This window comes from Gopherus evgoodei, chromosome 20 (genome assembly GCF_007399415.2).
Source record: "Gopherus evgoodei ecotype Sinaloan lineage chromosome 20, rGopEvg1_v1.p, whole genome shotgun sequence".
Classification (NCBI taxonomy): Eukaryota; Metazoa; Chordata; order Testudines; family Testudinidae; genus Gopherus; species Gopherus evgoodei.
Genome location: NC_044341.1, coordinates 7344566 through 7355668, shown reverse-complemented (window position 1 = coordinate 7355668; position 11103 = coordinate 7344566). Strand labels below are relative to the sequence as shown.

Below are 11103 nucleotides of genomic sequence, written 5' to 3'. Positions count from 1 at the left end.
CCAGTTTGACCACATGCAAGTAACTGAACGTTGCTGTGAGTCAGTTACTCTGGTTAGAAAAATCTATTTGCGCTATCCCAGAACAGGGAGGTCTTACAGAAAGGTCCTTCTCTCTACATGAATCTGGGATGCACAGGTCCCCAAGAATATGTTGGCCCAGTTGCACCTGCTTAAGCCAGGGCTGGCTTTGTCCGTGTACATCACCTCAAGGGTTAAGCTTAGTCGCCCCAGCCCAATCACCCCTTGGCCTCTCTGCTGAGACTCAGTTTTTGTGATAAGGACATTTGTCCAGTAGGATCTGGTCTGAGACCCCCAACTCATCTCCCACCAGCCACCCAACAGATTTCAGTGCAACAACTTTTTACCGTCCACCACACGAGCCAGGAGCCTGACCAGAAAGGCTCTGTATCCCCGACTAACTCACTGATCTGTCCTGTTCCAATTAGGAGATCACCCAGTAATTGTTCCGCCAGCAACACTACCCACCCAGCCCCAGGACAGATGCAGGTGTTTGAACACAGTGATAATTAGCTGTTTGCTTTTCTCTGTAGGCAGTGGGGAGATTTACACATCCAGACAAGCTACATTTTCTTGCTGACTTCAGTGTGCAGTAGGAAGCTTTATTAACCATTCAATTTCATATTGGAGGAAGAGCAGGACTGAGCCTCTCCCCTAACAGAGCTTTGTAGATGCTTCCTCATATCTTTACCTAGCTCTTTTGCTCAGCCTCCCCCCCAAGCATTTAATGCCAGCTGCTTTAACAAGACTTGAGGTTTAGATGGTTCATGGTCCAGCAAACGTAAGAAAATACCAGCTGAGCATAAATCAATTTACTCTGTGAACTTGGAGTTCTTTTCCCCTTAAATGATTATTTAAGACATTTCTGCAAGCAACAGATTCATGAATCTCTTTTTTCCCTCACCCATCTTTCATCAGCTTCTTTGAGACCAAGGAGCCCATTTGTATCTCAATGCTAATGCATAAGGCTTAATATCCTGCTGAACAATGGACAAATGCAGGGATCAGCAGAGAGAGAATTAAAGAACAATAACTCCTAAATCAAAAACGAGCTTTTATCACCTTCTAAACAGCATTTTGGTCTGTCTGCAGTAACTTATAGTGTTTATATCATCATGCATCAACTTAGTTGTAGGTTTCTGAGAGGATCAAGAAATTCATAGACTCTATCAAAGATTAAACATTAAAATCCCAATCCCTGGGTATTAAAAGCCCTAGATTAAAACATAGACATTTCCCCTCTATGTTCTCAGGTACACATTTGCTTCAACCATTTTCCAAACCCAGCTGGGTGTTCAGGCAAATGAAGAAAAAAAATAAAGCTTTTACATCTGCAAAGAAAAGATATGAAACCAGAGTATCAGGCCCCAGTTCCTAAATGTGTTAAACAGGAGCTGTCACCGTGCACAGAAGCCTAGAAGGTAGTAGGAAGTGGAATTGCCACAGACACCCAGAGCCAGCCTGAACTGTTGCCAGTCATCCATTAGGAGAGTTCAGAACACAATTGATTGGACTTATGGTGTTGCAGTTGTACTGGTCCCAGGATATGTGAGAGACCAGTTGGGTGAAGTAATATCTTTTATTTGACCAACTTCTGTGGGTGAGAGAGACAAGCTTTCAAGCGCCACAGAGCTCTTCTTCAGGTTGACTAGACTGACACACAGGGTTTAAAAGCAAAAGTTTATTGCTGCCAAGCAAAAATCAAATCATTGCAGGTGGTAGGCCAGGAGGAAATCTAAACTGATAAAATATATTACCTCCCTCATGTTGTCTCTCTACAGTGATCAAACACTTTCTGGATCTTAATGCAAATGTTATATTTTACCATGAATTTCTGTCACCCAGTTTTAATGTTCCAGGTCCCTGATATGTCCAATATATATGCTGATCCCACATAAAGCAACTGAGCAGGCTGTAAATGAACGGTCATTCCTCTCATATATTTTGGACACGTTGAACTTCATCACACACACACACACCCACCCACCCCCTTCTGGAAGCTGTTCTAAATGCTGTAGTTTGACTCCGCGTTCCAGCTGCTGACAAGATGATGAACCAATCAATCTTTGAGATTCCTTCTGACTCCAAATTTGTACTCATGCGCCTCTTGCTGGATCCAATTAACAGCACATGGAGAAAGCAGAGATACAGGCCTGCCCCAGAGTCCAAACTGCTGAACTTTAAGGAAGTTTGGATCCAAATTTGACTTATTATTGGACTGAGTTTATGATTTGGGCACTGAAACTTTATGGTAGAACTGTGACTATGGTATAGAGCTGTAAAGATATTTCCGAAGGGAAGAATGTTGGTGATGGGTAATGATCTCCTGGAATCACAGATAGAACAATGTGCAGATTCCCCTTTCTGTGTGACCAGACAGCCTACTTTATGCTATACTAAGATATGTGGCCAGGGCTTTTAAAGGACACAGAAGTAACGAAGGGAAGGCAGGTAGCTACAGCCTGATTTTCAGGAGTGCTGAGTGTTCCCAGCTCCCATGGACTTCAATTGGAGTTGTAGGTAGCCAGTGTCTTTGCAGATCAGGCCCCAAATGTCAGCACAGGAGATTTTTACAATGCATTTGTGAGCTGCTCTAGTGCCACTAGGATCCCTCTCAAACTTAGGACACTAACTCATATGCCACTCCTCAGGAAAAACAAGACAGAGCCAAGAGAAGGGTTCCAAAGGAGATTTAATTTCTGAACTGATCAGTTACAGACACTGCCATCACTTAATCTAAAAGGTGACAGATCCTTTATTCAGAACATATATACTCTGTATGGCTGGCCTGCAGGAGAGAGACAGCCAGCAGCAGAACAGCTGCACACAGGGTATAACTGGGCTAACTTTAACAAAAGAGTTTCATTCCCACAACACGTGCACAGAGGGTGATGCATGGTTAGCTCTGCTGTCAGAGGGACTCAGTGTCACCAGCAGCAGATCAAGGCCTGGCCTCCGGTTTGCCACTGTGGTGCTCAGGTGGTGTGTATTTCCCTTCCTTTATCAGCTTCTTCTTCTGAGCCACAATTGTCTTCAGACGCATTACCTGCCAAAGACAAATGAGTTACAGAATACAGACTGTGCAGCAGGAAAAGAGGTCACTAGAGAAGCAGTGGGAATAGTTTAGCTTCCTTCAAAGCTTCACAGGTCAGGATACTGGCACTAGGATAGGGGTTCTCAAACTTTTGTACTGATGACCCCTTTCACATAGCAAGCCTCTGAGTGCAACCCCCCCCTTATCAATTAAAAATAAATACTTTTTAATGTATTTAACACTATTATAAATGCTGGAAGCAAAGCAGGGTTTTGGATGGAGGCTGACAGCTCGCGACTCCCCACGTAATAGCCTCGAGACCCCGAGGGGTCCTGACCCTCAGTTTCAGAACCCCTGCACTAGGCCATTCTAGTTACAAGGTACAAACAGTATTACCACATCCCCTCCCAATACAGTATAATTGCAATGAGAATCTATATAACCATGTGTGCATTGCTCCACTGAATGGAATGGAAAACTAGAACAAATGTAGTTGTGTATCCCAACAGTGGCTGCAGCACCAAACACATGCACGAACATTTCATGGGTTACAGATTGTTATATTTTACTGTGTCTTTTAATAGACATTATCAGAATTTTAAAAATCTTTCCACCGTCACTTGTAACCACTCCCAAGAAAACTTTAAACTAGAATTTGTTTCCTTATCCACTTTATTTCCCCTCCTCCATCAGCCACACACACACTTGTTATTATGGACGAAGAGCTGCATATAGTGTTTTAGGAGCATTGAGGCGTTTTTCTGCTATAAAAAAAGAAAAACCAATAACAAAAATTACAAAAATTACAAACAAGTAGGTAAAGTGAGCCACAGCATGGGTGATATTTCAGTAACCCAGCATATTTTGTATTCCAATGAAAACTGCATCCTAACAGACTTCTCCATGAAAGGAGTCACTAATATGCCCAAATACAAGGCACCATGCGCACAGTCGCATCCACTAGAGAAAGTCTTGCCTTTACACTGTAAACCTTCAGGACAAGGATGGTCTTCTCTATGTTTGTACAGCACCGAGCACAATGGGGCTCCAGTCCCAACTGGGGTCTTTCAGCTACCATATGATAAACATTTTTTACTAAGAATCACATGGTTTGAGTCAAGATACAACTTTCATAGAAACCACAGGGTAAATTTAGAGTTGAGAGTTCACCCCACAGCCTTTAACATCATGTTATTTGCTTACAATGCTCTGAATAAGTAATAACGCTAACCTTCCTTCCACCTTACTCCTCCTCCTGAAGTCCCTTTCTGCCCTGTGTCCCCAGTAACTTGTCAGTGATGGCCCCATTACACATAAGCTGCCCTTGTAAACATATCTGTCACTGTGTTCCCATAAGATCAGAGAGAATTAACCTTACCTAAGCAGCTTCAGCGTTGTAAGGGCTCATGTCCGTAAACAGTTTTGAAAATGTAGTGCTACATAAATCACTAAATATCCTCCGAGGGAAACTATTTTTATAACATATGCTCAGTTACCTGTTACTAACTGATGTGTGTACCATCTTAATGGGCAGCATTTGTGTTTATAACCACTCCACGCTACAAGCACATTGCGACTACAGTAGGATTAGAGACCTTGCAGTCAGGAAACTGGGAAACAGTAAGACAAACTGGGAAATATAACTCAGAATGGCCTGATATCCCTTGTTACTACAGTCCTTGGCACTTTTTAAGAAGGCAGGTCTACCCATCAAAGATCTCAAATCCATGTTTTCCTTATTGAATCATGGATTACTGCATTGGGGAGCAGGAAGTTGAGTGAATCACAGCTGAAGTTCTTGGAAAGTAGACAGCATGCTGCAGTGTTCCCCAAGCTCTGGGGCTCAGTTAGCCAAGACAGGCATGTCACCTGACATACTGGGTTTCCTGCTGAGCTGACCAATCTGTTGCCTCAGCGTAAAAGAACTGAAGGGAGCATTTTTTGAGAGAGTCAGGTTTACAAATAAACACAAACGCTGCCAAGATTTGAAGAGTTCCATGTCTGAATTTAACAACAAGGTTATTTGCTCAGACTCTACAATGTACTCATCCCAACAATAACCAGGCACTGACTAGGAACAAAATCTCCAAGAAAATAAAAAAAATGTTTTGAGAGTCAGACATAGGACTAATCCACTGATGATATTCTGCCCTGCTTTCTCTACAGAATACTAAATTTCTCACTGCATCCTAATCATGCATTTCTATGGTCAAATTCTGCTCTCAGGCTCCCACTGAAGTCACTAGGAATCACAGATGTTTATCTGGAGGCAGAAGTTGGGACCCAGGGGTTAGTGACAGGTGTACGGTTACTGCTCTTTGTACTGGACTGAAAATTTTGCATAGCCCTATTATTTATCCCAGTGTTCACAGTGTGTGTAATATACATTCCCTCTACCTCCCTCCCTCCCTCCTCTGCCCATACCTAGCTCATTTCTTCTTACCGTTTTGTGCCTATTAATACACTCTTGGAAGTCTTCATATTCTATTCTGCATTCCTTGCGTGCACGAATCTGCCCAATGTCATTAGCACACTCCATCCATTCCTTCTCAAAGGCATGGCACAGAGCTGCCCGCTTGTAGGGCTGCTCTGAGCTTTGATGCAGCATCCATTTGTCCACATTGAGTCCCAGCTGATCTTGGAGATCCCAAAATGGCATGGCTGAGCAGGAAGTGAGGAGGGAGATAAAGAATGGCAGTTATAAGACTAGTCTAGAGATTTAGCTCAGTAAAACAGAAGCATATGAAAGCAGATATTTCAAATAAGGCTTTTTAGTGCATGATTTAATACTTTTTCCAAGTGATTCATTTAAGTTTTATTTTCACAAGAGCAGAAGCAAGAGTTAACATTCATCCAACATAAAGTATCTATTCTTTTGTAGGAAGACAAGTAGAGATAATATAAGCTAACTTCTTTAGCATCTGAACAAAGAGAAAATGTTCTGGAACCATTTTTTAAAACAACAAAAATATCCACTCAATGGCATTTCTATGGATGGTTCCTATTGTACACAAGCTTCATTCATAATAAAATGCACTGATAAAATAGTATTTAACACCAAACTCAGTTAAAGTAATACATGGACCTGTTATATATACACACACATATGCATGTACTCACAGATATTTTTTATATTACAGACCTTTGATTGTATGATCTTGGAGGTTATAATTCGCAAGCCCTTGTAACCTCTTTCATTCTCCTTGTCTTGATCTCCCAACTAACATAGGCAGGCCAAAGGGTAATTGCACTCAAAAGTGTTGGATGAGTTAAAAGTACTTTATGATTGCATTTTTGCAACAGATCTCCATGAATTTTCAACACCTTTTTTATATGCGACATGTAGGAAGTTGGTACCTTCCTCTGTTTGCATTTCGCTGCATGTTCTTAGGTTTGCATGATCTTTAACAATTGTGATACTGTACTGTGTGGCTCAGGTCTGTAAGATAAGCCCCGTGTTCTTACCCAGTTTTTCTGTTCAAGCTAAGCTTCCACTGAAGTCACAGGGGATTTAACCCAATAACGACTGCTGTATTTGGCCCCAGGTGTGCATTCTATGTTTATTTGCACTATTGGCTATTCAGGGAAGAGAGACTGTACTACAGACAGTCTAAATTTTACAATACACTGTCAATAACAGTACAGCTACAGAGAACACAGCCACAATTTTAATGCTTTATTTCTTACAGTAGGGCTGTGGAACTACTAGAATGAGACATTAATGCTAAGTATCAAATGTGGAATTTTTAGTCTGCATTTTCACCAACAAAGCAGTAAATCACTTTTTTTAAATGTATAATTAATATGATAGTCATCTACTTTATGCCCCAATTTAGATTTGTTAAAAAAAATAAAAATCTATTACCGTTTTCAGTATATTTATAAATATATGTTTTAACTGAAATTCAACACCTAACAATGTGGTTGGTGCAGTATGAAGACAAAAATAAAAGATGATCCCTGCCATAGAAAGCCTTATGGCCAAGGCATGTTCTATATTAGAAACTTTTGCCAGTCTAGAATATGCTTGAGGTGTGATTCTTTTTATGACATTTGCATACTGGCAAAAGCCCTAGTGTAGATACAGTTATGCTGATGCAAAAGTGCTTTTGCTTATATATTGTAGTAGGTAGTGCACTGAACTGGGACTCAGGAGACCTGGGTTCTATTGTCTCTTCTGACCCTGACCTGCCAGGTGACCTTGGGCAAGTCACTTCTGTACCTCAGTTTTCCCATGTGTAAATCAGGGATATTTAAAACTTATCTCCTTTATAAAGGATCTTGAGATTTAACAATGAAAAAGTGCTGTATAAGAGCTAGCTATTATGATAAGATATACGACCAAAAGTGCTCTTACCTGTAAATACTGTATCTACGCTAAGGAGCGTTGCCATATAACTATACCAGCAAGCCATTTTTAGTCTAGCCAAGGCCTAAATTCTAATCCTACTAATACTTATGCATTCATTGGACTTCTATAGGATTTCTGGTAAAACCTCTTGTACTTTTACTGGTGTGAATTCACTATCAAGCATGGAGGCAAAACTGACCTAAGGCCTCACACCGGTAACAATGGACATAAGAAAAACACACATGCCAAAGGTATGGCAAAATATTAAACTCTTCGGCTCTTACTCTGAAGGTGACAGAACTGCAGCATGAGAAACTGCAACCATCTACCACATACTTAAACATGGTCTTAGTTACAACAGCATGCACTGTGGCAATAAGCTTGCTAGTGAAATGTTTCATGATTCAAATATTGTTAACAGTCTTGTGAAAGAATCAGGGCAGAGCTATTGATGACCAATGTTTTGGCCCCAAAGTCAATGAGGAATTGTTTACTGAATTTATTACCAGTGCCAACACAACAGCCATATTATTCTTGTAGCAACTGGATGCCTCAAATGAAAGGAAAGGAAGATGTTTCGAATGTGCTTGGATACTTTATCACATCAAATGGTGTTCAATGCAACTTGCTTGATTTTTATGAAGACATGATGAATGCCACTTGCAGATTCATCATGCCATTAAAAACTGCCTAGAGAACACCAGCTTAACATTAATGGTATTACTGCGTACTTGGCTGATAATACACCAAGCTGTGGTTTGCCATAGTTCACAGATGCATCAGTTATTGCTGAAAATGACTGCATTCTGAAGGCAAACTACCTTGCACACACAACCCATGATACCTGCAAACACGCTAGCAATCTGCCATTAGTTGATGTAGAAATGATTGTGTTGGAAATTTGCAACCACTTCTTTGTGCCTGCAAAGTGCAGAGAAGAACGTAAAGGTTTTTTCTGAGTTTATTGAAACTGAACAGAAGGAAGTACTTGAGACATGTGAGTAGAAGATGGCTATCCCTTAACCCAGCAGTTGACCACCTTCTGAGACACTGGTCTGCAATTAAGGCCTGTTTCAAGTCACTAGGTGATGCTTGCCCAGTAACTTCAAATAAAATTTTCACTGAAGATAGTGTGCATACCTGCATTGTGGAAATTTACAGGTGTTCTCCCCCTGCCCCCAAGTGTGGCTTGTGTCGACAAGCTTGTGAGGCATTTGGAAGAATCAAAGCTCTGCATTACTGATGTGTACACAAAGATGTACCATTTTAAGATGAAGTAGCTAAATTGTAAAGAAGATTTTTTTTTAAGATTCTACATCAAACTGATGGAAAACCACAACCAGAACAAAAAGCAAACATAAAGCAAGACTTCATTAAGTTTTATGACTATGTTTTTGTATATTGATAACTAGTTTGATTTCTCTTCAGACAATGTAATGACAACTGTGAAGCCCATTGAGCTCTATGATAAGCTTAGGGCTTGTCAATACTAGCATTTTACAGTGCTGCAACTGTCTCACTCGAGGTGTGAAAAAAACACCCCGCTGAGCGCAAGTTTCAGTGCTGTACAGCACCAGTGTAGACAGTGCACTAGTGCTGCTAGCTTTGCCCCTCGTGGAGATGGTTTTTTTAGGGTGCTGGAAGAGCTCTCTTCCAGCACTCTGCCACGACTACACAAGCCATGTTAAAGCGCTGCCACGGCAGTGCTTTAGCATTGCCGGTGTAGACAAGCCCTTAGTTTCTCAGACTTTATGAATGTAATGGAAGCACTCAAAACGAAGGAAATCATAAACACAGATCAGCTGCGAGAGTTCTGTACCAGTTGAGATGTGATTGAAATATCAAGACGTTACATTTTCAAATCTGTCAGCAAAAAGTGGATATGCTTCAGAAACATGGAAACAAAACCTGAAAAACCCTTGTACCCAACTGTCTTTTGCACCAGAAACAAATGCCCTTGTAGACATAATTTTCTTCCTTAATGGGAAACAAATGGTTTGACAAACAGAACAGATGCAAGGTAGATTTAATTAAAATCAAACTCAATATGTGGATAAACTTGGTGATCCTGCAAAGATTTCTTCACCTCTGAACAACTGGATCTGAAGTTGCTGAGTGCTGCAAAAAGCAGCAAGAAATAGCACTGGAGAAGGCAAGCCAGCACCGCTAATCATTTATAACAGCAACAACCCGAAAGCTACAGCCAACTCTAGCTTCACGGGCTGCCCTCCCCGAAAAAGAACCGACACCTCTCCACAACAGACGGGGGGGGGGGGAAGGAGGGGACTCAGAAACCGGTTTGGGGAAAGCCCCTGGGGCAACCCCTCCACGCACCCCTGGGGGCGGAGCAGGAGCTGGGGCAACCCGTGAGGCGACCCCCCAGCTCCCCCTTCCCCTGTTGGCGGGAGCGCAGGGCGGGGCCTGCAGCCCCCAGGCACCGCCCCCCCAACACACTCCGGAGGGGGGGGGGAGCCGGAGTCTGGCCGCGCAGCGCGGGGGCCCGGTCCCCCACAACTCGGGGAGCAAAGGAGAGATGAGGCTTCCCGCGAGCCCGTCACCCCGGAACAACCCCCTCCTCCTCCAGCCCAGGAGCTTCACCTGCGACCCGCCGCCGCGCCCTCCTCCTGCGTCCTCGCGGGGCTTTTACGACACCCGCTGCCGTAAACCGCTCCCTTCGCACGCCACCCGCGCTGTGTTTTACGGCTCGGAGTCACCTCACGGGGAAGTTATCATAGAAAAATAGAGAGAGAGCGTCTCTTGCGAACTGGAGGGGAACGCGTCGTCTCCTCAGTACACCTCTAGCGCCCCCTGCAGGCTGGGGGGTGATAGGTCCCCAGGGTCTCCTGCAGACTAAAAGGATGACAGTGCCCTGGTGTCCCCTGCAAGCTGGGGGGAGTAATGAATGATCCACACCCTCCAGCCCTCTGTGTCTTTGTGGGGTATCATATTTATCCCCCCTCCAGTGGTCAGATGGGATGATGTAGTGATTCCTTAGACCTCGGATCCTTCCTGAAATCATATAAGTGTATCCAGAAAATATCTAGCTCCCAGCTCACTGCTTTCTGTTTCCAACCTCTGAATCCCCAGTGGTTTTACTCCAGACCTCTGGGCACACAGTACTCCATTGTCAGTTTGTGTTAGTTTTGTTGAACATGATAGCTCTTGGCAATGTTCAAAACCCTGGTAATTGTCAAGTTCAGGGCTGATCTCATTTCTGTTTGATACTCCTCAAGCCCCTTCTGAGAGCAGTGATTAATCCCCAGGAAAGATCCTGCACCTTGATGAATCATTATTGCTTAAACATAAAAACAGCCAGTGGAGTGTTGTAGTCGCTGTTTAGCAAGGCATCGGCATTAATCTCCAATTTAAACTATGGAAGCGTTTCCTGTTTTGAGACTCAGATGGGGCTCCCCCATCCCTCAAGCCATGTGGGCTTGGGGAAGAAAGATTCCAGAACAAACCAACTCCAGGGCCCAGAACAACTCTCAAGTCAGCCTGAGCAGACATGGAAGTAGCCTCAATGGGTACTGCTGCATAGAGGGGGTAATAGGGAAAGATAGAACTCAGCCAGGGTTAATACTCTGTGCCTGTTGCTATGCAGGGGTGACTCCCAACTTTTAGGTACTTAGGCCATTGCAGTGCCCCTCCAACCCACCAAGCTCTGCTGTGGGAAAGAAAAATTGCAGGAAGGAGCTAATCC

At 43.0% G+C, this 11103-nt stretch overlaps 1 protein-coding gene across 1 annotated transcript; it reads right to left on the bottom strand.

The window, feature by feature from the left end:
* Nucleotides 1-2692: 2692 nt before the first annotated feature.
* Nucleotides 2693-10101, bottom strand: NDUFS5 (NADH:ubiquinone oxidoreductase subunit S5). Its single transcript, XM_030539171.1, has 3 exons — nucleotides 10002-10101; nucleotides 5496-5713; nucleotides 2693-3064 (listed from the first exon to the last, which is right to left on the bottom strand). The coding sequence occupies exons 2-3, from the start codon at nucleotides 5709-5711 to the stop codon at nucleotides 2960-2962; spliced, it is 321 nt and encodes a 106-aa protein (XP_030395031.1). The 5' UTR covers nucleotides 5712-5713; nucleotides 10002-10101; the 3' UTR covers nucleotides 2693-2959.
* Nucleotides 10102-11103: the final 1002 nt, after the last annotated feature.

Coding starts and splice junctions, on each gene's coding strand:
- NDUFS5 (XM_030539171.1), bottom strand. CDS start 5,711: ATGCCATTTTGGGATCTCCAAGATCAGCTGGGACTCAATGTGGACAAA. Junction 3,065..5,495: donor GTATTAATAGGCACAAAACG/GTAAGAAGAAAT, acceptor TGTCTTTGGCAG/GTAATGCGTCTGAAGACAAT.